The sequence below is a fragment of the Citrus sinensis genome, chromosome 3 (assembly GCF_022201045.2).
Source record: "Citrus sinensis cultivar Valencia sweet orange chromosome 3, DVS_A1.0, whole genome shotgun sequence".
Lineage (NCBI taxonomy): Eukaryota > Viridiplantae > Streptophyta > Magnoliopsida > Sapindales > Rutaceae > Citrus > Citrus sinensis.
This window is the reverse complement of record NC_068558.1, coordinates 39789795-39817760: the sequence shown is the minus strand read 5'-3', so window position 1 is coordinate 39817760 and position 27966 is coordinate 39789795. Positions and strand designations below refer to the sequence as shown.

General features: G+C 32.3%; 3 protein-coding genes across 16 annotated transcripts in view; 2 read left to right on the top strand and 1 right to left on the bottom strand.

Moving 5' to 3' along the window:
• Positions 1-11204: 11204 nt before the first annotated feature.
• Positions 11205-12269, bottom strand: LOC102626407 (pentatricopeptide repeat-containing protein At5g18390, mitochondrial-like). The gene has a single exon (XM_025098158.2). The coding sequence runs from the start codon at positions 12118-12120 to the stop codon at positions 11362-11364; it is 759 nt and encodes a 252-aa protein (XP_024953926.2). The 5' UTR covers positions 12121-12269; the 3' UTR covers positions 11205-11361.
• Positions 12270-12898: 629 nt separating this feature from the next.
• On the top strand, positions 12899-15567 carry LOC102626108 (protein FAR-RED IMPAIRED RESPONSE 1-like). The gene is made up of 3 exons (XM_052436074.1): positions 12899-12955; positions 13071-15188; positions 15550-15567. Exons 1-3 carry the CDS (start codon positions 12899-12901, stop codon positions 15565-15567), a joined length of 2193 nt encoding a protein of 730 aa, XP_052292034.1.
• A 5119-nt stretch (positions 15568-20686) lies between these two features.
• LOC102617577 (germin-like protein 12-2) overlaps positions 20687-27966 on the top strand; it is a 54546-nt gene continuing 47266 nt past the window's right edge. The window contains exons 1-6 of one of the 14 annotated variants that reach the window (XM_052436301.1): positions 20783-20917; positions 24299-24347; positions 24601-24659; positions 25373-25526; positions 25839-25944; positions 26084-26358. In XM_052436301.1, the coding sequence (XP_052292261.1) occupies positions 20900-20917; positions 24299-24347; positions 24601-24659; positions 25373-25526; positions 25839-25944; positions 26084-26117 (420 nt within the window). In that variant the 5' untranslated portion in view covers positions 20783-20899 and the 3' untranslated portion in view covers positions 26118-26358. Of the gene's footprint in view, positions 20918-21024; positions 21583-21844; positions 23812-24298; positions 24348-24600; positions 24660-25372; positions 26359-27966 lie in introns of those variants that run through there. The other 13 variants (XM_052436305.1, XR_008052801.1, XM_052436303.1 and 10 more) reach the window with 13 other exon arrangements.

Sequence of the window (27966 nt, the reverse complement as noted above, 5' to 3'; positions counted from 1 at the left end):
TCCGCTCGCACCGGATCGGTTCGTAAAGAGTAAAGTGCTGGCCCAAGTGGTGACTTCATACGAGAACGAGATTTGAACATCTGATCTCTTTTAAGGAGTGAGAGTACCAAATCACTCACAAAGTATGTTAACGCTCAACATTTCCACTTTCCTAGTTCGCGCTCAGCTTCACTCCATCTCTCTAGGCTCCTTAGCCGCAAAGAGAAGAGCAACAAAGAATATTACACCAACTGCGCAGAGTTCAGAAAATTAAAGACAAAACGCTACCAATAACTCTGAATTTTTTTATTTTTTTTGTAGAAATATTGGTTAGCCTACAACTGTTTTAGATGTCAATTCAAATTAAATTATTATCCCAAATTTAGTGGCGTGCATTTCTTCTCATGTGGCATTTTGTCCCCATGGAATAAAATTTTGTCTTTTATTTATTTATTTATTTATTCTTTTAAAGGAAAACATCATCCCTTCGTTAAACATCTCAATTACCTTCCTTGTCGAAAACGAAAAGATAAAATAAATATCAATTTTAATAAATAAATAAATAAATGAAAGGAGCCACGGAAAATATTGTCAGTATAACATACATTGTTATGAAGTAGTAGGCGGTTCATCATCGGTAGTTGAAAGCACAAAGCACAGAAACAGAAACTATAAAAATATAGTTATGCAAAGATAACCTATTTTTTAAGCTAACATAAAAATGATTGCCCATTGATTCTATCATACCAAATGAGTATTTGATTTCATTTGGATAAACAACAAAGTCAAGCAAATGAAAAATCATAGAATGCATGCATGCGAAAAATGTTCAAAGTAATCATTTCTCCGAGCCAACAGCCTTTGCGTCACGAGAGAATCCTAATCCCGCGTCAATCCAAATTCCAATACCAAGTCCAACAGTCCAACAGTCCATCAATCAAACTATTTATTACTCTGAAAAACACTAGACAAAGCCAGAAAAGACAACAATTACAGTGACCATTGTTTCTTAAAAATAAATAACGGCGTGCTGGGGTGGAAAACGACCAAAAGCCAAAAGAACGTAGATTCCGACAAAGCTTATAATTTATAATTTATATGCGAGTCTAGTACATTCTCCTTTTAACTCTTCACCAGCCAAAAGTGGGTTTATATACAAGTCAATAGTAGGAATTCTAAGACAATATTTGAGCGACACCATGGTCTTCGGTCCAGTAAGCTCTTTCTCGGTTATGGCATAAAAAGATGTGAAAATACTGAAGAGACGTCACTGCATTCACGCCAGGAGTATGCAATTGCTGTTTGAAAAGACTGCCTTTGTGGATTTCTCCCATAAAACAGAAGTCCAAAAATCATTGTAAGCAAATAAAATAAGAACTAAAATTGGCACCACCTCTCCAAAAAAGGCCAGAACTATCTTTGTAACATTGGTTCTATCATACATAATTTTGGGTTCATTCTCTATTAGATACGAAGCAATGAGAAGTGCTTATAAATAAGCAACCCACGTACACAGAGTAGCAGATAACCGAAGAAGCAAAGCTAAATAACCAAGTTGAAACTGCACAATTTCCCAAACAAAACCTAAATACATTGTAACAGGATCCCAAACCCTTTTAACCTCTGACTAGTTGATCTCTCACGGCTCTCCAAATACAGAGGTGATGCTCCATATATTTATGGATTTTAGTCTCACAAAAATATTTTTCCTAACTACCCGAAGTTGTTTCAATGTTTGTGTTGGGGAAAAATCAGGTTTTTAATTTTTTTTATAAAACCTTTTGAAGATCGCTATCATATAATATATAAGAATTTGTATTCTAGAAATCGTACCTTGAAAATCCGATTTGGCTTTTTCCGTTGAAGTGATTTAGGCTCCTAGATCACGATCCGCCACCACCACTCCTGTTAGATCACGATTCGCCACCACCACTCATGTTAGATCACGATCCGTCACCACCACGCTTGTTAGATCACGAACTGTCACCAATGATCTTCCAGGTTATGATTCAGGTTCGATCTGCACTCGACGTGTGGGCCCCTTTATCACTACCAAAGCAACTAGCACGAGAAAATTTTTCTCTCAATAATAGAGAGAAAAATCTTATTCTCCGATCTGTATAAAGTGGCTTCTCTCTTTTTCTTTTAAGAAAATAAGCCTTATATATCTCCCTTTAGTGAAAACCCCAGGCTCCAAATAATGCCCTAAATAAAACTCACCTTACTTTTCATTTAATAGAGGACCCACCATGTAAAATAACATAAGGCCCCTTATACATAAGCTAATTAAATGGAGCCTCCTACTAAATGATATATTTAGGCTTTTGACCCAAATAGCTAGTTATCTTGCTTATTAGTCCAGTAGTGGTGCAGTCAATTAAATGAGCTAACCCGGGGATCATTTGGGAACATATAATAGTGGCTATAACAATTAGGCCTGTAATTAAACTAGCCTAATTATTTAATTCCAAATCTACTCCACTAAAAGATTGGAACTGACTTCCATAATTGTATGCTCGAATAATAATTCGTCCCAAGCCACATTGATTTCTTTACTGCACAATCCTTTGTACCACATCGCTAATTAAATTGATATCTCAATTGTCCAATCAATTTAATAACATCTTTTTCCTTGATCCTTACTGGTTTTCTCTAATGATCATTTTCAACATACTAAATATGTTGACACACTCTGGCAAGAGAATTCTATGATCAAGTACCGAAAACCTATCAAGAGATTTGTTGTACAAATTCTATATTGTTAATCCATAACTCCAATACTCATAATTGCTCCCACCAAGATACCGGGTAATCTTGACCACAAGGATCTGTCGTGCCCATTGGTAACTCAAATGAAATAACAATTACAATCATGAAATCATAATTAACTCAAGATTAAGATTACAGTAAAATCAATGCCTATGAGATTTAATAAGTCTGACAGTTATTACAAAGTTAATTAAATCTCATATGTGATCATGTTCAATGTAGTCGTACTACATCAATAAATTCATACATGATTAAGACAAATCATTCAATGAATTTATTACAGTCTATACCTAAATAAAGTACTCAACTTTATTTATCAACTGCGAACTAAATTTATTTAATCATAAGATAACTTGTATTTATGTCTTCTATGAATCCACATAGTGATCACATAAATACATATAATATGATTAAATGGACTTTAATACAAATATTAATGTAATTAAGATATTTGAATAAATACCTCATTAATTTTATTAATCAGAAAAAATGTTTATTACCATTAAATAAACACATATGCTTTTAAAGAGCATATTTTCCCAACAATCTCCCACTAGCTCTCAAAGCATATCTAGCATATTGCTCATGCTCTAGGGCTCTAAGTGCAGGTTATAAAGGTTTCCCACTAATGGCCATTGTAATAAGATCTGCCATTTAGCATCTAATGCCATTTGGGGTACTGTCATATAACATTTCTACACTATTCCCTTATAAGATGATACTTCTTGTCAATATGTTTTGTTTCTTGTGGTTCCTTGGTTCCTTAGATTGAGCTACCGCACCACCATTATCACAAAATAGTTTAAGGGGTGCAGTTACAACAGGTACCACCTCAAGATTTCGTAGGAACTTGCGGATCCATATAGCTTCTTTTGCAGCTTCAGATGTAGCCTCATATTCAGCTTTAGTTATTAAGTCTGTGATACAAGATTGTTTCACACTCATCCAACTAATAGCTCCACTTCCCAATGTAAACACATAGCCAGAAGTTGATTTTTTGGAATCCTTATCTAACATAAAGTCAGAATCAGTATAACCCACTGGAATGAGTTCATCACCGGAATACACAAGCATATAATTTTTAGTTCTTTTCAGATACTTCATTATATGCTTGACTGCAGTCTAGTATTGAGGTCCAGGATTAAATTGATATCTGCTAACCATCCCTACCGCAAAACAGATGTCTGGCCTAGTGCAAAGCATGGCATACATGAGACTTCCCACAACTTCTGCATAGGGAACTCGTCTCATTCTCTCTATCTCTTCAGATGTTTTAGGTGATTGATCCTTAGAGAATGTAATTCCGTGTCCGAATGGTAATAAACCAGTCTTGGAATTTTCCATGTTAAATCTAGCCAATATCTTATCGATATAGACCGCTTGAGACAAGGCTGAAGTTTTATTCTTCCGATCTCGTAGTAACTTGATACCAAGAATATAACTTATCTCTCCCAGGTCTTTCATATTAAATTGTTTTGCTAACCCGATCTTTATTATAGTCAATACTCCTATATCGTTTCCAATCAGGAGAATATTGTCTACACAAAGAACTAGGAAGGCTACAAATTTTTCCTGAATTTTCTTGTACACACATGGTTCATCAATGTTCTGAATGAATCCAAGTGATTTAATCGCTTGATCAAATCTGATGTTCCATGACCGGGATGCTTGCTTCAATCCATAAATGGATCTCTGCAACTTACATACCATGTGTTCTTGGCCTTTTTTGTATAAATCCATCTGGTTGCTGCATGTAGATGTTTTCTTCAAGATGCCTGTTAAGAAAGGCAATCTTGACATCCATTTGCCAAATTTCATAATCTAGCACTGCAGCAATGGAAAGCAGAATCCTGATGGATTTAAGCATAGCAACCGAAGAAAAGGTTTCCTCATAATTGATTCCTTCTTTCTGAGTAAACCCTTCGGCTACTAATCTTACTTTAAATGTTTCTACCCTTCCGTCTACTCCTTTTTTTTTCTTGTAGATCCACTTGCATCCTATAGGTTTTACCCCATTTGGTGCCTCTACAAGTTCCCAGACTTTATTGGAATACATAGGTTCCATTTCTTGATTCATGGCCTTTTTCAAAATTCAACATCTCTATCTAATAGAGCTTCGTTGTAACTAGTGGGATCTTATACATGTTCATCTGAGATAACCGTATAGGTTTCTCCCAAAAGCATGTATCTCACAGGTAACCTAGTTACCCTCCCACTACGACGAGGTTCTAAAAGTGATGGTTGTTCAAGGATAATCCTATGCTAATCAGCTGGTTGTTGCTGTTCTTCCTGTTCTATAACAGGTGTTAAAAGCTTAGCATCAACCTGATCTCTTTTATTTCTCTTGTTTTACCTTACTCTTAGGTTATAAGTCATTATATAGTCTTCCTCAAAGAAAGTAAAGAATATTTCTATAAATACATTCTTATCTTGAGGACTATAATTTAGACTTTCCCTTATTCCTTTAAGATACCTAAAACATGCAAGTTTCTGAACACGAATCCATCTTCTCCATCTCTGATTCTAGTAGAAATACTAGTAAACTCCAAATACGAATGTGTCTCAAACCATGTTTGTGACTTTTTCATAATATCTTGGAGTAGTAGACACCGAGATAGATGAAACTAAGTTCAATAAACTTTGTAGTTTTCAATACTAGTATCTGGAATCAAAAAGGTAAATGATAAACCACTTAGTATATATCTTGTCTTATCCAAAAGAATCTTGTTTCTCCATTTAATTACACTATTGTATCATAGTATTCATTGACAACCAAATAGTGCTTGAATTCTCCATAGAGATATTCTTTGTTTCGATCATATCGAAGTTCTTTTATGTTCCTGTCTAATTGCTTCTGTCTTATCCACGTACTCTTTTGAATTTCAAAAGCAATGGAATCATGACGCATTTAGACAAACATAAATAAAATGAATATTCATCAACAAGATTGATAGAATACTCATAACCTCTTATAACATGTAAACTGATTAGTCCGTATACATTTGTATGCGCTAAATCATCAAATACAATGTTATGCTTTTAGCTCAAAAAAGAGCATCCTTGTCATATTACTTTTCTAAATAAGATTTATAAAGTTACAATGATCAATCTTAATAGGCCAACAAGTCTATCATTAATCATTTTTTTTAAATCTTATTATAGTTTATATGACTTAAGCATAAATATCAGAGGTGATTTTTGGTTAGAAGAAACATTTCTTTTCTTAGATAAATGCATATACTTTTTATCATTATATCTTACTTTGAATAGATCAATATACTTCTATGATATAAATTGTCTTTATAAATAATCAAAATAAGTAATAAACAGAGGATCCATAAATAACAGTGTACTCCTGTTTATTAAAACAAGCCACCGAAATTAAATTCCTCTAATATTTGGAAAAATAAAGACAAATATCAAAACTAAAGTCTTGTAAAATTGATCTAGTCTTTCAATTAATATAAACTAACACGTCCTCAACTGCTGTTTGAAGCTTTCTTCACTTAATCTCTTGGTTTCCTGAAAACCAAATAAATGAATTACAAATAAGATTAGTTATCTCAGAATTCATTATTGTATGAATCAATAAAAATCTGAACTAATTAGGAAGCTTAAAGATTTCCTATACCTGATTTTAATAATCTTAGGACAATCTTTCTTCCAGTGGCCTTTCTGTCCACATTTGTAACACTTGCCTTTTGGCTTGCCACTTCTTTTAGTGGACAGTTTGCCGATCCCAACTCTTGCTTGCTCATTCTTGTCTTTCGACTTATGCCTTGAAGAGAATCCTTTTTCAGGAAGTTTTCTACTATTATAAAATTCTTCTATAGCATGTAGTTCGTGCATTAATTCAATTAAGGTCATATCTTTATTGTTTAAGATATAACTGACCTTAAACTCTTTGAATGTATCAGGTAAAGATTCAATCACCATGTTAATCTTTGATTTATCATTGATTTGAACACCATGAATCTCTACCTCATTCAAATAGTCCATCATTTTGAGGACATGATCACGAACTTTTGTGCCCTCTTCCATCTTAGTATCCGTAATACGTTTTAATGCTGCTTCTCTGGCAAAATGGGTATTTTGCCCAAACATCTTATGAAGGCTAGCCATTATTTCAGTGGCTGTTTCCATGCTCCGATGTTTCTTATGTAGTTCCACAGAAATCGAAGCCAATATATAGCTCTTAGCCATTTTGTTAGCTTCGCACCATTTCTCATAAGGCTCCCTTTGATTTCTATAATCGTATAACGATGGTTCAGTAGGGCAAGGCTGGGTCAACACATATTTGCTTCCTTTAGTAGTGAGAATATTAAATAGATTGTGTTTCCAATCTAAATAATTTTCGCCAGTGAGTTCATTTTTAACAAGGATAATTAATAATGGGTTGATGGAAGACATTTTCTGAATAAAATAAAATAAACATGCATAAATACTTTGAAACAATATTCACAATAAATGACAAAAATGTAAAAAACCATAAATGCATTTTAATTTATTGTAACGATAATCTAGTACCGCTTTGACAAGCTATCCGTTGGGGACGTCATGTCTATACTTACTAGACCCAATTATCCATTAGATTATTTACTTTCATGTAGAGACATGATAAATAATTATCGTTATCCCTTTGGGCCTAAATTTGTTAACAGAGCTTCGTTGGGAAGGTTAATAACAAACTTTAGTTGAGTGTATAACCATTGTTTCAATCTACGTATTTTTCATATCAATAGTCATCGTTGGGGTGAACAATCGATTGAAAAATATTTCGATTTTATCTTTGAAGAAGTTCATCAAATAAAATATCTAATATATATACCCTCCGAAGGGAGCATCACCGTATCATGAAGTCGAGGTATATATATAATTTTATTATTGAACTAACAATGGAACCCGTGGGAAAATTATCTTGAATTTTCCCTCTCCCACTCTATTTTAAAATTGGTTTTTCCTTTCAAAACATACATATTGTTAATTGCATGCTTCCTATAATATTATCTAGATGATATCCAATATTATTAAGCATAGGCAAATTTCAAACAATATAATGAAATTCATAATTAATGAATGACATGTATCATTATGCATAGAGTGGCACTACCTATTCTATATGACATGTTATCATGGCATGTTATCATCCAAAACATAACATATAGAAAAAAATAATTAAATAATCTTAATTCATGGCTTTCCTAATAATGAAAAAATACATTAACCCTAAGCCTAATCTTCATTTGGCTTCTTGTAAATGTCCATCTTCCATAATCTTGTTTTTGTTAATAGACTAGGAGAAATTAGGCTTTTAAATTTATAATTGGTCCAATTTTAATTTGGAAAGAAAATAAATAAATAATTAAAATAAAAGTTTATTAAAATAAAACTTTTGGACAAAAATAAATTTAATGTATTCAATTTTATCTATGCATTTTAATCCATTAAGCCTAATTGAAATTGGGCCTAAAACTAGGATTCATTAAGCCCAAAACTATGTTTGAACTTAAATGCAAAATATTAAAATTTGTCTGCCCAAATAAAAACTTATGGAACCATAGGGACCTCCATGATAAAAACCATGAAACCCTAAATCCATATTTTTCTTTCTTCCTTCCCCAACCGCCATCTCCAAAAACCTCCAGCCACTGTTCACTGTTGCCACCGATCTCCGACGCCGACACCAAACCAACCGCTGCCGCCTGGCCGGAAAACGTGCCAAAACCCGCGCGCAACTTTCTACTGGCCTCGGCAGCGTTGCTTTCAGCTGTAGCACATGCAGCGCGCGCTGCTAGCCACGCTGGCCGTGCGCGCTGCTTGCTGCGCACAGCGCAGCGCTCGCCGCTGGCCAATGCTGGCCGCGCGCGCTGCTTGCTGCGCACAGCGCAGCGCTCGCCGCTGGCCAATGCTGGCCGCGCGCGCTGCTTTGCTGCGTCCAGCGTAGCGCGCGCCGCTGGCCATTGCTGGCCGCACGCGCTGCTGTAGCATGCCCTGGTTTGCTGCCGCTGTCATAATTTCCGGCCTCCGTCGCTCCGATCTTGAAAATCCGAGATTAATTTACAAATTTCCTGGACCAATTTTGGCTCACAAAAATTCTATAACAGTAAAATAAATCAAAAGGAAAACATGATGATAAAAATCACCCCTTTTGTTACAAATCCAAAGAAAAAATACAACGGAAAATCTAATCATGAATTAAGACAAACCATAACATGCTTTATTCATATATTAAACAAATAATATATATCTGAATAAAATGTGTCACTCTAATACATAAATTTCAAGATTAATTTCATACGAAATTCTTATATATTAATATGAGATAGCTCTGATACCAATTGTTGGGGAAAAATCAGGTTTTTAAATTTTTTTATAAAACCTTTTGAAGATCGCTCTCATATAATATATAAGAATTTGTATTCTAGAAATCGTACCTTAAAAATCCGATTTGGCTTTTTCCGTTGAAGTGATTTAGGCTCCTAGATCACGATCCGCCACCACCACTCCTGTTAGATCACGATCCGTCACCACCACGTGTGTTAGATCACGAACTGTCACCAATGATCTTCCAGGTTATGACTCAGGTTCGATCTGCACTCGACGTGTGGGCCCCTTTATCACTACCAAAGCAACTAGCACGAGAAAATTTTTCTCTCAATAATAGAGAGAAAAATCTTATTCTCCGATCTGTATAAAGTGGCTTCTCTATTTTTCTTTTAAGAAAATAAGCCTTATATATCTCTCTTTAGTGAAAACCTCAGGCTCCAAATAATGCCCTAAATAAAACTCACCTTACTTTTCATTTAATATGGGACCCACCATGTAAAATAACATAAGGCCCCTTACACATAAGCTAATTAAATGGAGCCTTCCACTAAATGATATATTTAGGCTTTTGACTCAAATAACTAGTTATCTTGCTTATTAGTCCAGTAGTGGTGCAGTCAATTAAATGAGCTAACCCGGGAATCATTTGGGAACATACAATAGTGGCTATAACAATTAGGCCTGTAATTAAACTAGCCTAATTATTTAATTCCAAATCTACTCCACTAAAAGATTGGAACTGACTTTCATAATTGCATGCTCGAATAATAATTCGTCCCAAGCCACATTGATTTCTTTACTGCACAATCCTTTGTACCACATCGTTAATTAAATTGATATCTCAATTGTCCAATCAATTTAATAACATCTTTTTCCTTGATCCTTACTGGTTTTCTCTAATGATCATTTTCAACATACTAAATATGTTGACACACTCTGGCCAGAGAATTCTATGATCAAGTACTGAAAACCTATCAAGAGATGTGTTGTACAAATTCTATATTGTTAATTCATAACTCCAATACTCATAATTGCTCCCACCAAGATACCGGGTAATCTTGACCACAAGGATGTGTCGTGCTCATTGGTAACTCAAATGAAATAACAATTACAATCATGAAATCATAATTAACTCAAGATTAAGATTACAGTAAAATCAATGCCTATGAGATTTAATAAGTCTGACAGTTATTACAAAGTTAATTAAATCTCATATGTGATCATGTTCAATGTAGTCGTACTACATCAATAAATTCATACATGATTAAGACAAATCATTCAATGAATTTATTACAGTCTATACCTAAATAAAGTGCCCAACTTTATTTATCAACTGCGAACTAAATTTATTTAATCATAAGATAACTTGTATTTATGTCTTCTGTGAATCCGCATGGTGATCACATAAATACATATAATATGATTAAATGGACTTTAATACAAATATTAATGCAATTAAGATATTTGAATAAATACCTCATTAATTTTATTAATCAGAAAAAATATTTATTACAATTAAATAAACACATATGCTTTTAAAGAGCATATTTTCCCAACAGTTTGGACATAGGAATAAATAGAGGTTGTCATCTGCAACAAATAAAACCGAAAGATTTCAGAAACAGAAAACTTTCAGACACCTTTGACAAAGATCACCCAGTTAATCATAACCATATAGAAGAAGATAATATTATTAAGACTAGAGAAGAAGTTCCTAGATCAAAGCTTCATCCACATAATTAAAGAAAGAATCAAGATTCCTGTTTCTACATTGATTCGCCAACATGCTTCATGCAACAAATAAACCGAAAGATTTCAGCAACAGAAAACTTTCAAACACCTTTGACAAAAATCACCCAGTTAATCACATCGATATAGAAGAAAACGATATTCTTTAGACTACAGTAGTGGTTCCTAAGTCAAAGCTTCATCCACATAATTGAAAAAACAACCAAGACCCCTATTTCTACATTAATTCCCCAACATGCTTCATTGAGACTAAAGTACTAAATAAATTGAACTAATATTTCATGGAAAAAAGGCAACAATCTACGGGATGCTGTAATACTAAATAAATTGAACAACTTGACAAACATATTAACAAGAATTTATTAACAATACTGACGTGCCAAAAACAAATGGGAACCTGAAATTCAACAAGTAGCTAACTTCTCATAATGAAGAACTCACATCATTCTTGAGTGGAAACGCGGAGAATCTAAAAGCATTCTTTTCGATTCATGCAATTCTTTTAAAGAATCGTCTTCAACTGCTAATTGACATGCATCAAACAGACCGAAGAGATACCTCTAACTGCTCTATCTTCTCAGCCAAATCATGCTTCCCACAATTCTTCAGCCCATCAGTAACCAAATCAAAGCACCTGGAAATTGTAGTCAACCCCATCTCAGTCATTTCCATCAAATAATTTGCCGCCTCAACAAATCTTCCCCCGCGCCCACACATTGTTATCAACGTTGTATAAACCGGCCTATTTGGAGGATGCCCCTTAATCTTGATCTCACTAAAGAAACAAAATGCATCATCAAACTGGCCCCTCCTAAACGCCCCTTTAATAATAGGAGCATACAAGCTTGGGAATGGCTTGTGACCATCCTCAACCAAATTATGCAGCAATCTAAAAGCCTCATCAATCATACCCGCCTTTGAAACTGCTGGAATCAAAATCTTATACGTACTCACATCAGCGCACGAACCTAACTTACATACACTATAATACATCTCAACACAAAACTCAACCTCCCCGGATTTACATATCGTCGCAATCAACGAATTAAAGGTTTCCAAATCCGGATCAGACCCTTGTTTAATCATTTTATTAACCATCTGTTTAGCAGACTCTAAATAACCGGCATTCAACAACCCTTGAACCAACAAATCACGACCTCGAACAGGCGGGTTGAACCCTTTATCACTCATCTCCTGCAAAAACTCTTGTGCCTCGCTCATTTTCCCAGCAGAACACCAAGCATTAACAAGAATCGCGTACGTCCACTTGTCAGGGACAAACCCTTTTCTAATCATCCTCCTAATCAAACCATAAGCACCATAAAACAACTTGACTTCACACAAAGCAAACAGCAATGAATTATACAAAAGAACACACTGCTGACAATTGAAAGCGGTACACTTATTAAAAACCTCAACAGTATTAGAGTTTGAGGAGAGACGGAGAGGTTGTAGGGTTTCATGAGTTCGATGGTCTTCCACATGGACTGGTAGCGTTTGTGGTGGGCGAGGGTCAGGATGAGCTGTTCGAATTTGAGGGAGGTGGGGAAGTGTTGGGGGTAGGAGTGGAATAAGTTTTATTGAATTAGTTACCATAAATTCTAGATTTATTATAGGAAATTTGTATACTTTTTTCAATAATGCTACATATCTCAAATATTAATCTCAAAACTCATCCCAAGTGATGTGGCAGCTGATATGGCATCAAACTTATAAATTTATTCTAAATTAAAATAGACCCCTCTAAAATACTTTATTTTAAAGTAAGTCCCTTTTACAACTAAAAGTCTTTTGCCCTATCGTTTTCGACCTGGCTGCAAATTTGGTCTGGCTGCAAATTGAACAGGTTTGTCCTATCGTATTTTGGTTTGGCTGCAAATTAGAGAGAAAGTTCAGGGAGAACAAAGTCTTCTCACTCATGACAGGTTTGTAATTCCTACCAAACTATTTTATTAGCACTCAACAATCTGCACTTCTTGAAAAGAAAAAATGAATTAATGGAATTTGAATTGCTTGGCTGCAAACTGAATGAACAGAGACAAGAACTTTAGGAAGAACAAAACCTTCAGTTGAAATGACGGATTTGGAGTCAAAAGAAATAGAAAACTCCCTAGAAATCATTACTGATGAGGTGAATTTTTTAATTTTTATTCTTATTTTTTTATACCTTGTATTAATATGTTTCTAATTTGTATTAATTGATGATGATTTTAATTAGTTGGATATTTTTGCTTTATTTAAATCAGGTTGATGACGAGAACGATATAAGTAATGAATCAAATGCAGAAGAAATTATTGAGCCAAAAATTGGCATGGTTTTTGATACAACTCAAGATTTGTTTGAGTTCTACAAGATGTATGCGAAGATAATGGGATTCGAAATTATTAAAAGAACCTCTAGCAAAGGAGACGATGGAGAGTTAAAATATGTGACATTTTCATGTTCATGCAGCAGCAAGGCAAAATCTTTATCGAACCATCCTTTTAAATTACAACCAACATCCAAAACAAATTGTAAGGCTAAAGTAAGGGCAACAACATGCTTGGACAGAAAGTGGTGGGAGGTCAGATCCATTACATATGAGCATAATCATGAGTTAAACACACCAAGTAAGGCTCGTTTTCTGAAAACCAACAGGGTAATGAAGTTGTTTGTTCAAAGAAAGTTGGATTTGAATGATCAAGCAGGAATAAGACCGAATGAAAGCTTTAATTCTTTGGTGGTTGAAGCAGGAGGACATGAGAATTTAACTTTCCTAGAAAAAGATTGTAGGAATCATTTACACAAAGTAAGGCGCTTACGGCTTGGGGATGGTGATGCTTCTGCAGTTCTTGATTATTTCTTAAAAATGCAAAATGGAAACTCCAATTTTTTTTATATGGTGGATTTAGATGAAGATGCTCGGTTGAAAAATTTATTTTGGGCTGATGCAAGAAGTAGAGCAGCGAATAAAGAATTTGGTGATGTTATTACATTTGACTCAACCTATCTAACAAATAAATATGATATGCCATTTGCTGCTTTTGTTGGGGTCAATCATCATGGACAATCAACATTATTAGGATGTGGTTTGATTTCTAATGAGGACATTGACACATATGTATGGCTTTTTCGATCTTGGCTTAAATGTATGTCTGGTTGTGCTCCAAATGCCATAATCACTTATCAAGATAAGGCCATGCAAAAGGCGATTGAAGTTGTCTTTCCGCATGCGCGACATAGGTGGTGTTTGTGGCATATAATGAAAAAGCTTCCAGAAAAATTGAAAGGTTACAAGAAATATGAAGTGATCAAGTTGACTATGCAGAATATTGTTTATGATTCTTTAATACCTTCTGATTTTGATGAACGTTGGATGGTGTTCATTGAAAAATATAATCTTAATAACAATGAATGGTTGCAAAACTTGTACGATGAGAGGCAATATTGGGTTCCAGCATATGTGAAGGATATATTTTGGGCAGGAATGTCTACAACACAACGCAGTGAGAGTATGCATGCATTCTTTGATGGGTATGTAAATTCAAAAACTACTCTAAAACAATTTGTTGAACAATATGGAAATGCACTATGGGACAAGATGGAAAAAGAAAATCATGCTGATTTTAATGATTTGAATTCTAATATCCCTTGTGTTACTCATTATGCCATGGAGCAGCAATTCCGAGATACTTATACAATGGAAAAGTTCAGAGAATTTCAGCAAGAGTTAAAAGGAAAAATCTTTTGTGAGATATTTTCATGTCAAACAAATATTTTAACTTCAAAGTTTGTAGTAGTTGAAGATGTTAAAATTGGAGAGAATCATCGTCGTGACCCTTTTGAAGTTTCTTTTAATGAGGTTAATTGTGAGATTAATTGTAAGTGTCGACTATTTGAGTTTAAGGGAATATTATGTCGACACGTCATTGCAGTGCTTATTCATAAAGAAATATTTTCTATTCCAGAACAGTATATTTTGAGGCGATGGAGAAAGGATATAAAAAGATGTTACACTGAGGTGAAAGTAAGTAATGACAATTGGAGCACAAAACATGAAGGACTCAGATTTGATAAGATGTGCAACTTTTTTTATGATGTAGCTGAACTAGCGACTAATAATGAGAATAATTGCAATATGGTGTTGGAGGTATTAGATGATTTGAAAGCAAAACTAATGCTAAATGGAGGTGGGGGTGAAATTAGTCAACGTGGAAGTAATATAGCTCATGGCAGAACAAAATATGGGGAGGTTCGTGGCAGTCATAATGGTAAAATTCTTTCTCCACTAGCAGTTAGAAGTAAAGGTCGTTCACCTTACAAACGAAGGCAGTCTAAGGTCGAGCAAATTATTCAGAGAAAAAAGCAAAAGAAAACGACCAAGGTATGAAATTAATAAATTTTATCCAAAATGCTTATCAAATATTTTATTATACATTACTTATAATTCCTACATATTATTTTATTCAAGGGATCTTAAATGATAAGTAGTGAAACACAAAGATATGGATTGGAGAACAACACCACTCATGCAATGGTTACTTCTGATAATCCAATGCAGGTAATGTGTTTTTATTTTTTTTGCTTGGTATATAATTATGAGGAGTATGTTATTCTTATTGTCATTAGGTTGATGTCATTTTTTTTATATTTAGGGTACTACATAGATAAATAAATAATATCTTTTCTCATAGTTACAAATCTTTAGCTTTTTCTTTTTAACTAATCCTTTGTAACGTATGCAGGTCACTCGAGAGTTGTAAAGAGATTGAAGTATCTAGCAAGAAGCCAAACATAAAAAGATGGAGTACAAGAATTATTTGAAAACATTATGTTATCAAACAATAATGTTAGATTATTGTTAAATTACTTTCACGGTTCAGTTTTTGCTCTGAAATTTATGATGAATTATGGATTTTTAATTGCATGGATGATTATAGGTTGAGCTATTGCAATTTTATAGTAACAATACAATCCAGATGTTGTGTCTTTGTGATTTTATGTTCTTATAGTTAATGAATTTTCCTTTAAAAGAAAAAAAAGAGTGAACATTTTAGTTAGGACTGAAGTACATCTTCAATTTTTTATAATAATGCGAATGAATATTGCTGAAAATTTTCTCTTCGAATGGCAAAGCTAATTAAGTGTAGATTAATTTTCAGTACATATTGAGTTTACAGAAGAAACCTTTCTCTTGGGTTTCATTGAAATAAATTACAATGTTAATTTATTTTCTTCCCTATGTTAATTGCTACTAACTATTGAATATGAATAATCACTGGACAAAATCTATTAACTTTCTGTCATATAACTCTGCTTTCTTGCCCATTCTAGCACAAAGAGCACTTCAGCTTGTGCAACCTCCTCACTGTCTACTCTATGAACTGCAATTTGGCATTAAAAACTAATGCCGATAACTGGACAATTTGTTCTCCAAAACACGCAAGTTGAACCACTGGAGCGATCAGGGTGAAACAAAATAAAAAAAGTGATCTTCAACATGACCTAGATTAAATTATAGCGTTAAATAAAAAAAAGTGGAGAAATTATACAATACACATGATTATTTAACACAAAATAAATGAACAAGAGCATAATGCAATAAAAGTAAAGACATTTTAAGTGTAATATGTGTAAAACACAAAAATTAAAAACTTTTTACTAACTGGATAAAGAGGAAGAAAATTATTCAATACAAAATCTAGCAACCAAAAAATGAAATCTTTATTCTTATTATTTGTATTTAGGAAGGAAAATCAAAATCATTTAGAAAACAAAAGCAATAATACAAAAGGCAACAAACTAACCAAGCAGATTGGAAAGCGATGAGATGATACCACCGAATACAACCATCTTTTACCAGATCTATACACCGCCATCAGTCCTCTTATTCTTTTGACCCAAATATGCTATCTCAATCACACAAAAATAATGTAAATACATGATAAAAAATAAACAAAATAAACAAAAAGGAATCAATAAATACATGATATTGTTGAGTGCTAGTAAAATAGTTTGGTAAAAGAACGAACTTGTCATGAGTGAGAAGAAACCGAAAACTTTGCTCTCCCTGAACTTACTCTCTCTATTAGTCTCTGTTCGTTCAGTTTGCGGCCAGGCCAAAAACGATAGAGCAAAAGACTTTTAGTTGTAAAAGCGATTTACTTTAAAATAAAGTATTTTAGAGGGGTCTATTTTAATTTAGAATAAATTTATAAGTTGGATGCCATGTCAGCTGCCACATCACTTGGGATGAGTTTTGGGATTAATATTTGGGATATGTAGCATTATTGTACTTTTTTTCCCCATCTTCTATAACGATATCCATTTATTACACATGTTAATTAAACACAATTATTTATCTTGATGTGGATCAAGTAAAAACAAAATAAAAAAAATATTCTTATATTATTAGACATACATATGATTTATCAATAAAATTAGATCTAATTTGGAGTATTATACATACTTTATGTTATTTCAAACTTTTTACTTGTATTTGAAGACCATTTAGGATTGTTCTAGAGGAAGTGTAGAAAGATGCAAAATAACCTCATTTTACAACAACTATGAAAAATATTAAAATAATAATTTTTTTCAAAATCCGATTTTGATCATAAATTTTGGGGGTGTTCAGAATCCAATATGATCCACTCAATTTGTCCGATAGGTAAAAATCCGATCTGTAGATTGATGGATTAAATTGGATTGAATTGAAAATTTGATAATCCGCAATTGGTGAATTGGATATGAATTTACTTCTGTAAATCCGCAAAAATATGTGAATCAGTAAAAAAATAAAAGTATTTATTTAATTAAAAAATAAAACTTGTAAATATAGCATTAGTACTTACTAGTAAATAAATAAGTTGAAATATAGTTACATTAACACTATATTATATCTTATCCGATAATATATAAAATAAAAAATAATTAAACAAACAAATATAGTTTCCTAAACAGTTATTTTTCATGTACTGATCTAAACAAATGATTTTTATTTTCTTTTTGGTGTGTTATATTTTGAAAGTTTAAATTTTTTTCTAGCTTTATTTAAACGATAAATATATTTTAATCTTATTTAATTTTAAATTTGATCAATAGTAAAATTATTTTTATATTGATTTTTTATTTAGTTAGTTCGTGGATTGGACAGAATTAAAAATTTTCAATCTGCAAACCAATCCGCAAAATAGGGGATTAAATATAGATTGGGTCAAATCCATACCTAATATGCAGACGTATTGATTGAATTTAGATTAAATTTCACCAATTCATGAATTGGATTGGATTGAAAATTTATAATCTATAAAATCATGGATAAGATATGGATTGATGTCAAATCCGTAAAATCTGATCCGCAAACACCCCTAATAAATTTCATACTTAATAAAACAACACATGTATTACATAATTGCAAAACTAACATTATTCAATTTAAATTAAAAAATCAATAAATATATAAGATAATAAACATTATAACGAGTTTTATTTTACAATTGTGATTTTATTTTTTTTTTGCAGTAACTCTTATATTAATTTACTTATTTTGCCTTTTATTCATAAGTTTTAGGCATAATGTACAAACTATATGTTTTATTTTACATTTAATGTTGATTTACTTGTTTTACGTTATATTTATAAGTTTTCATTTTATTTACCAATAATACATCAATTTACTATTTTATAGTAATTTATATATTTTACATTCTTTTTACAAGTCTTATGTTTCATTTCCAATATATATATATATATATATATATATTTATAGTTAGTGTTGATTTACTAGTTTTATGTTATGTTTGCAAGTTTTTGTTTTGTTTGAAATACTAGTTAGGCAACCCAAGAGGGGGGGGGGGTGAATTGGGTTTCTAAAACTTTAAACAAACAAAACCACACAATAATAATAAAATCAATCAAAGCACAAAATTAAAAAAGATAAGGGAAGAGAAAATCAAACACAAAGATTTTTACGTGGTTCGGCCAACCCTGCCCACGTCCACGCATCCAAGCTCGTCGGGCTTGAGGATTCCACTAATCAAGCCTCCAAGGCTTCAAGAACACTTACAATTGACTTTAAATGTGTCAATAAACCTTTACACTAAGAGATTATCCCCAATCTCTTAATTCAAGTCTATCCTAACACTTACAATGACTCAAAGTAAAGAATATTACAAATAAATTTTCACTCACACAATATATATGATTACAAATGAAATCTCAAAGTGTGAATAAATGAAACAAGAATAAGTTTAAGGCTCAATGAAGGTTGTATTCTCAGTTGCAAGCTCAATGATAACTCTTGGATCACCTCTCATTTGAATTTGATTGAGTCATTTTATAGTTGAAGCTGAAAACAAGCCATTGTTGACTTTATGAGAGAAATCGGATCGTCGTTAACTACTATCGGCTAACCATTTTGACTAGTCCATATGACCGTTAACCTAAGATTTTAAATAATCGGTTCACCGTTTGAAGTTATCGGTTAGCTGTTTATTTCCAAAGACTTGCAAAACAAATTTTGGCTATCCGTTCTTGCTAAATGGCTCACAGTTACAATCTAAAAATTATCGAATCACCGTTTTCAGTAAACGATTCATCTTTATTTTCCAGAATCATCATTTTAACAACCCTTTGTAGAACATGCTTTCTGGAAATTATTAGTTTGTCGTTTTCAACAATCGGTTAGCCATTTGCTACAATGTTGTGAGTTCTAAAAGTAGTCGTATTTATTTGGTAAATCTTACTATTAAAATGATGTAAGAATGTAAATGATTGAAGAGAAAATTTGTTGAATAAAATTTATTTACACATTTATAAACATGTAAATAAAATATTTTTAGTTGTGTCTATATAATAATTGATAACTAAAATAAATGTTTTATATTATTAATTTTATTTTTATTTTGCTATCTCAATATAATTGGTAATAATAATAATAATCTCTTTCAAATTAATAATTTTATTTTTAATTAATAAGGATGATTTTGGATTTTTCTCTTATATATAAGGATATATATGAAATTGTATTAAGTATAAAAGTGTTTATCAAAATAAAATTTTAAAAAACTACTCTTTTTTTACTTTTCAAAATCTACATGATTTTACTAAAAGTGATTTTTTAAAAAAATTATTCAATATTAAAATTAGCTTTTAAAGTTGAAATGATAATCAATTGACATTGTAAAAGGATATCACTAACGAAACGTGCCGACTCCAGGCTCTAATTAACGTGACCGCTGAAAATAAGATGGAAGAATTTGGTTCCTCCTGATCCTAGTCTTAACGTTTTGAAGCAGATGATCTGTGACTTTAACACGTAATGAAAAAAACATGTGCACCATTGACTTCGTAAAGCATTTATAGAACTAAAAATGGTTAAAGCAGCTACGAAAATTGCTATGAAAAAGGAAAAAAGGCTAATAATGCTTCTTCATTAAGCCCAACAACAAACCAATCAAGTCCGGTAACATCGACATCTACAGAACACGACGTCCAACTGCTAGTCTGCTTGCCAGAGACATGAATTTCTTTCTCACCCATTTTCATAAATTCTTCAACTCGTTTCTTTCCAATGAAAAAAATTATATTTTAATTATGCTTTGGAAAATGCGTTAAAATATTGTTTCTTATTATATTTTACGGTTCGTTTTGAAGATTGGCGCAAACGTGTCTAACCTGTTTTGGATTTTATCACTATCAGCCAGACTTTGTTTCGTATGTTTGCAATTTATATTTAAGATGTGTACCACCGAACAAGTTCTACACGTAAATTTTAAAAACAAAAACGAAAATGAGGACCGCAAAACATTACAAAGATAAGCACTGAGGACTCAGCAAGTCTTGACCTGCTTCGAGGACTATTAATTGAACACACAAACTCGTTCATGGACTCCGTTCTATAAATAGTCTAGTTTCCCTCGCAAGATTCTCAAATCACAACACTTGATTAAAGTTTTGAGATAGGTACATCCTGTTAATTAATCACCATGAAGGCAATTCAATTTCTTATAGGTTTTGCTCTCTTAGCTTTGGCTTCTTCTTTGGCCTCAGCCTCTGACCCCAGCCCGCTTCAAGATATCTGTGTAGCCATCAATGACCCCAAGGATGGTGGTACGTAAGCTGAACTGATGAAACATATAATTTTCAATATAATTTGTGCTGCTACTTAATTATTCATTTTTTTCCCACTTTGTGTCTGTATGTGTGTGTTCTTGTAGTGTTTGTGAACGGGAAGTTCTGCAAGGACCCCAAGCTTGCGAGAGCTGAAGATTTCTTCTTCTCAGGGCTAGACAAGCCTGGCAACACAGCAAATCGACTTGGTGTTGATGAAACAGATGCAAATGTTGAGCAGATTCCAGGACTCAACACCCTTGGCATATCAGCATTCCGCATTGACTATGCGCCATACGGCCAAAGGCCACCTCACATTCACCCCCATGCCAGTGAAATCCTGCTGGTCCTGGAAGGAACTCTTCATGTCGGTTTTGTGACATCAGACCAGCTAAATAACAAACTCATCGCAAAAGTTCCAAAGACCGTGTCGGCTATGGTAATTTCACCGGGGAACTGGCTGTTTAGAGCAGAATAGGCAACTGCTTTTGTTTTTCCAATGTTAAATTGGAAGTAAATCAAACCTTTTGGAAACACAAAAACATCTCCCTTATTCAGAACTTTTGCGATGAGTTTGTTATTTAGCTGGTCTGATGTCACAAAACCGACATGAAGAGTTCCTTCCAGGACCAGCAGGATTTCACTGGCACGGGGGTGAATGTGAGGTGGCCTTTGGCCGTATGGCGCATAGTCAATGCGGAATGCTGACATGCCAAGGGTGTTGAGTCCTGGAATCTGCTCAACATTTGCATCTGTTTCATCAACACCAAGTCGATTTGCTGTGTTGCCAGGCTTGTCTAGCCCTGAGAAGAAGAAATCTTCAGCTCTCGCAAGCTTGGGGTCCTTGCAGAACTTCCCGTTCACAAACACTACAAGAACACACACACATACAGACACAAAGTGGGAAAAAAATGAATAATTAAGTAGCAGCACAAATTATATTGAAATTACCATAATTTCTTGATGGAATAAATTTGTATAAATGAATTCTTGATAGACAATAATTTTATCATAAAATCATCATTAATCCAGAACTAAAATTATATCACGAGTCTATCATATTTTTATAATATAAATCATTTTTTTACGAATCCGTCACAAACTGTCTGTCATCTATTACTTGTTTTCTTATAGTGAATTAACCCTAAACCCTTGGGTAAAAACACGACTACAAAAATGCAAAACAATGACCCATATATTATGACGGTTTTTCTTTACAACCGTCATTAAAAGTATTTGATAACCGTTATTATATGAACCGTCATAATATCTAATATTTACAATGACCATTTTATTATATAACAATTATTAAATGTCTAGGTAAAATATAACTTTACTTTTAATGACAGTTCTGTATAAAAATAGTCATTAATGTGTAATATTTACAACGACGGTTAAATTATATAACAATCATTAAGTGTCAAGTTAAAATATAGTTTTACTTTTAGTTACTTTTAATGACGATTTTGTGTAAAAACTGTCATTAAAAATATAATATTTATAATAACAGTTCTATTATATAACTGTCATTAAACATCAAAATAAAATATAACCTTATTTTTAACTACGATTATATATAAAAATCTGCCATTATATGTCTTATTAAAGTATTAATGACGGTTGTAAAGAACCGTCATTTAAGTAAAAAATAACAATGACGGTTTTGGATGTAACCGTCATTATATGTAAAACATTTATAAAAAAAATCTTAATCGGCTAAAAAAAAATCATGACCTAATTTCTAATTGGGAGATTGCCAATTTCCCCCCTACAGTAATGAACATATACCATTTTCACCCATGTTGTTTTTATAATGGCCAAAAACCTCCATGACAGTATAAGTTTACGATATTACCCTTATTTTCAACCACTCTTTTATTTATATTTATTATAAATTAAATAAATCATATTAATAGAAACTAAATAAAAAATTAAGCATTAAAAAAAAGAAATATATGTTTTGATATGAGAAAAAAATTAATAATAAAATTTTTTTCTTGTACTTATTTATTTTCTGAAAAATTTTTTATAATAAATATATAAGAAAGTTATTATAAAATGATAAAAAAATTATTATAAAAAAATTTGAATGACAAATAAAAATTTATTATAAGATAAATAAGAAAATATTTTGCCTATACTTTTTACATTTAATTTTAAAATATTACAAAATATTTATTATAAGAAAATGTTCACAAAATAAATAATTATAAAAAAAAGTTATTATTAATTTTTTTGCTCATATCAAAACATATATTTTTTGTTTTTAATACTTCATTTTTTATTTAATTTTTATTCATGTAATCTATTTAATTTATAATAAATGTAAATAAAAGAGTAATTAAAAATAAAGATAATATTGTAAACTTATCCTATTATAAAAATTTTTAATCATTATAAAAATAATAGGAGGATAAATGATATATGTTAATTTATGTAGGGGGAAAGTGGCAATCCCCCTTTCTAATTCTACAAGCACAGCACAGCCACGCCCCCCTCTCTCACCCGCTCACTCTCCTCTCCATCTTCGGTCTCTCTGTCTCTTACGCTCACTCTCATTCTCTCCATCTCCGGTCTCTCTCTCTTTCATGCTCACTTTCACTCTCTGCATCGTTGGTCTCTCTCTCTCTTTCTCACGGTCTCACCATCTCCCTCTCCAGTCTCATCGTCTCACTCTGTCAATTTCACTATCGTCAGCCCATCAGTCACGCACCATCCACCGCTGCCAATCGATTCAATTTTTTTGATTAGCTCGTAGGGCAGATCGTGGTCGTGATTCAGAGTCCTAGCTAGTTCGCGGCAATGATCGTGATTCAGCTACCTCATCGACAGCAGTTGTCATTGTAGCGCGTTCAACCGTAGCCATCACGCCGGCCGCGGGAGACAGTGAGCTGTTGATTTCATTTTCTTGTTTCAGATGCTTCCTTCTTATTGTATTTTCTTGCTCTAGGGTTTTGATTCATCCAATTATTGTTTGTTCTCTTTATTTCCTGTCAACTGACCTTCTATTAATTTAATAAAGAAATTTTCATCTCATTTGGTTTATAAATTGTTTGTCTATGATTCTTGCTTACTTTTTAGTTGATTGTTGTTGTTATTAAGTTGTAATTCATTTTGAAAGTGCATTTTTTTCCCTGCATTGGACTTATACTAATGTAATTGATAAAAAAAATTGTTCCCATTTAGTGTATGCTGCTATCTGATTTTTGAGCTATATGGTTGCTGAAAGCTCTGTGAAAGAATTATTATGCGATTCATTCCGGTGTCACGAGTACAATTTTCAACTAATTGTTTTGCGCCATCTTCAAACTTAATTGGATTTTGTGTTGAAAGTGCATTTTGATCCATTGGCAGTCTATTTATAGTTCAATCTTCTTTCAGGAAATGTACACGTATCGAAATACATTTGCTTACTCCTCAGGGACTACGGGTATCATACATTATTTTTCTTCTTATATTTTTGCATAAATGTACCTGTTAGTGCTTCAATTGGAGCCTTGAGAATGTAGAAAGACATTCTTTTTTCCCTTGCATGCATCTGCAAAAATCTATCTACATGTATTTACAGAGAAAGACATTCCCTTTTCCTTTTGGCATTTCTGTGCTGCTCATAACCTAGGTTTTGCTCATTTCATATCAGACATATATTCATTCTTTTATAATGGTGTTGTTTGCTTATTCAGTTCTGATGAGTCCTCATGGAAAAGAGCAAATGAATTGCTTGTGGAAGTTGCCAGTCATGGTGAAGATACTGGCTTATAATATATGAATTATCTTAATTTCTCTTTATTCTATAGAATCAATCTCTCAATCTCTACAATATGAAGGATTTAAGTTAAATTAAATTAAATGTGTAGTAGCTGAAAGAATTTTTTTCTCTTATTTAAGGTGATGTATTGCTATTTTTATACAGTAAGAACAGCAGCAAAATTTTTGCAGTGAGACTGCTGTATTTTCGCTGCATGATAACAGTAAAAACAGCAGCCGAATTATAGTTTTTCTGTTGTTTTTGCTGCAGCCAAATTACAGTTTTTTTTCTGTTTTACCTGCTGTTATACAGTCAAAACAGCAGCTCTGCTTTACCGCATGACAGCGGTAAAAACAGCAGCCAAATTATAGTTCTTTTTGCTGTTGTTGTACAGTCAAAACAGCTGCAAAATCTTTGCAGCAAGACTGCTCTATTTTACTGCATGACAACAGTAAAAACAGCAGCCAAATTGTAGTTTCTTTTGCTGTTTTTGCCCGCTGTTATACAGTCAAAGCAGCTGCAAAAACTTTGCAGTAAGACTACTATGTTTTTACTGCATGACAGCAGCAAAAATACTAGTGAAATTGCACTGTTTTTGCTTTTCTTTTTTGCTGGGTTTTCCACTCAAGTTTTTAAGCAATAAAGCGTGGACTATCTTTGAGTATTGATAATTATATTTACTTTCTATTTTAAATTTTCCATTTCAGATTTTTAAGTTCTCAACGCCATTCAAGAATTTAGCATTTCCTTCTCAATCTGGTAATCCTCCGACAACATCAATAATAAAGCGTTGGTCGTTAGTTAATTTTCTCATGGCCATCAAAATTTTTGAGATCATTATCAAATTGACCAGGGGCAAAGGTACAAATTCTTTTTTCAATATTTATTATTGTGTTAGCATGCAAGATTTATTTTAGACATGTTGCATATTTTCATCAATTGAGAATATCGAATCACTAGATTTGAGTGATAGTCTATGCAAATAGCGGATGTAAGTCATCATTGCTATAGTATATTTCAATTCTAAATTGCTTTACCTATAATTTGTGATTTAGAAGCTTAAAAGCTTTGTGATTTTCTCTATTTTGGAAAATGTATTGTCGTTTATTATCAAATACTTATTTTTGTAGTTTGGAACTAGAGTAATATACTTCTTAATTTTTATTTTTACAGAATTGAAATTTACACTCAAGGAGAAATTGATAAAGTTAAATGCGAGTGGCCTACATGTATACATAGCAACTTGTTACTACATAAACACATGGTTGATAAATTTAATGTAAGTCTATTAATTAATAATGATTTGGTACTTTAAAGTTTTGTTTGCAACTTAAGTCACTAAAAATGATTTAATTATTATGACTTATAATCTATGAATTTATCTTAATTTTGATTTATTCTTTGTAAGAATGATGTAGATTGCTAAAGGTGGTGAGATTCGTTTGCAATTGAAAACTTGATGAGAAATTAGATGTACTCACACATGCCAATTTTGTTGGTTGTGAGTAGATTCATTAGTAGGTATTAAAGAGTTGTGAGAATTTTGATGTTAAAGCTAATTGATATTTTGTTGAAATTCAATGACTATTAGAGATTTTTGTAGAGCTATCTTTTTGTATATGAAACATTTGTGGAAAAAAATTGTAAATAATTTAACAGGAAATTAGAATTAAAATAGGGGCTTCAAATGGTTCTGAAATTGTCATATTTTTTTTTTAATAATTAACAACAATGATAACGGTTATTTGAAAAGAACCGTCGTTAAATGTAGTCTTCAACAACAAAGATGACAGTTCTTTTTTTAAATTGTCATTAAATGTTATTTTAATATTTAATGACGTTTTTACAATAAACTGTCATTAAAATGATGGATTTAATGATGGTTTTTTTTAAAAGAACCGTCATAAAAAATTAATGAAAAAGTATATTTAATAATGGTTATTTCATATAACCATCATTAAATGTATATATTTAATGACGGTTATACGAAATAACCATCATGAAAACATACATAGTTACTATAAACAATAACTGTTTTAGAAAATAACCGTCATTAAAAATATACATTTAATGACGGTTATTGAACTGTCATAAAAAGTATACTCCTTTTAATGTCGCTGCCTAAGATAACGGTTTTAAAACCGTCATTTTATGTCGTTTAGAACCGTCATTATTGACTAATTTTGTAGTAGTGAAAGATTAAGCTTTCTATTTTTCCACAATTCATAAGGGATTGCTTTTGTTTTCTTATTAGGCACACTATTCAAGATATGACATTCAGTTAAAAGAGCTTCATCGCAAAAATCTTTACCAAGCCCAACATTAAAAATCATAACATTAACCATTTCTATTAGCGTTATATTCTTCCTTTTAGATGTCATTTTGTTGTCGTGTATATCCAATACTAGTTTCATGCACAATGCCAATAGATTCACAAAATTCAGAAAATGCATATTCATCTCCTTTATCACTTCTGATGCATTTAATTTTAATGTCATAAAAATTCTCAACTTAATTTTTATAAATTTTAGATTTGGCTAACACTCGATCTTTAGAAGGTAATAAATATAGGCAATATTTTTGAAAAATCATCAATAAACATTACAAAATATTTTTTATCACCTTTAGTAGGATTACTATGCATGTCACATATATCACTATGAATTAAATGCATCAAAGAATATGTTTTTTCAATTGTTAGAAAAGGAGTTCTTGTGATTTTAGTCTATGCACACACTTTACATTTTTCATGCATATCATTTTCATGTTTAGGAATTAATTCTAAATTAGCTATATCATGCAATCTTCTAATATTCACATGTCCTAAACAATTATGCCACAAAAATAATGAGTCAATCATGTAAGTAGAAGAAACATTCATTTTATTAATGAGTTTAAACTTTCCCTCATACATGTATCCTTTCCCAACAAAGGTACAATCCTTAGACAATATAAATTATTTTTTACTCAAATACAGGTTTGAAGCCAAATTTATTGAGGCAACCAAATGCAAGATTCTTCTTAACTTTAGGTATATGATAAACATCAGTAAGAGTTAAGATTTTTCCATAAATATACTGTAGTTGTACATTGCCTTTTCTTTTAATTGCTGCATGAAGGAATTTCCCACATAAAGAACATTCCTATCATCCATTACTTTGTAAGATGTGAAAAGGCTATGATCTTTGCACACATGCTTGGTTGCATTAGAATCTATCCACCATGCATTATCATATTCAAGAACATGAATCTCAATATCATGGCCGCAAAATTGTGTTCGAAACTTCTTTTTGTTTCTTAA

Excerpts from the sequence above, each read along its gene's own strand:
- LOC102626407 (XM_025098158.2), bottom strand. The coding sequence starts at position 12,120 with ATGATTAGAAAAGGGTTTGTCCCTGACAAGTGGACGTACGCGATTCTT.
- LOC102626108 (XM_052436074.1), top strand. The coding sequence starts at position 12,899 with ATGACGGATTTGGAGTCAAAAGAAATAGAAAACTCCCTAGAAATCATT. Across the intron at positions 12,956-13,070 it reads TAGAAATCATTACTGATGAG|GTTGATGACGAGAACGATAT; the intron begins GTGAATTTTTTA and ends TATTTAAATCAG.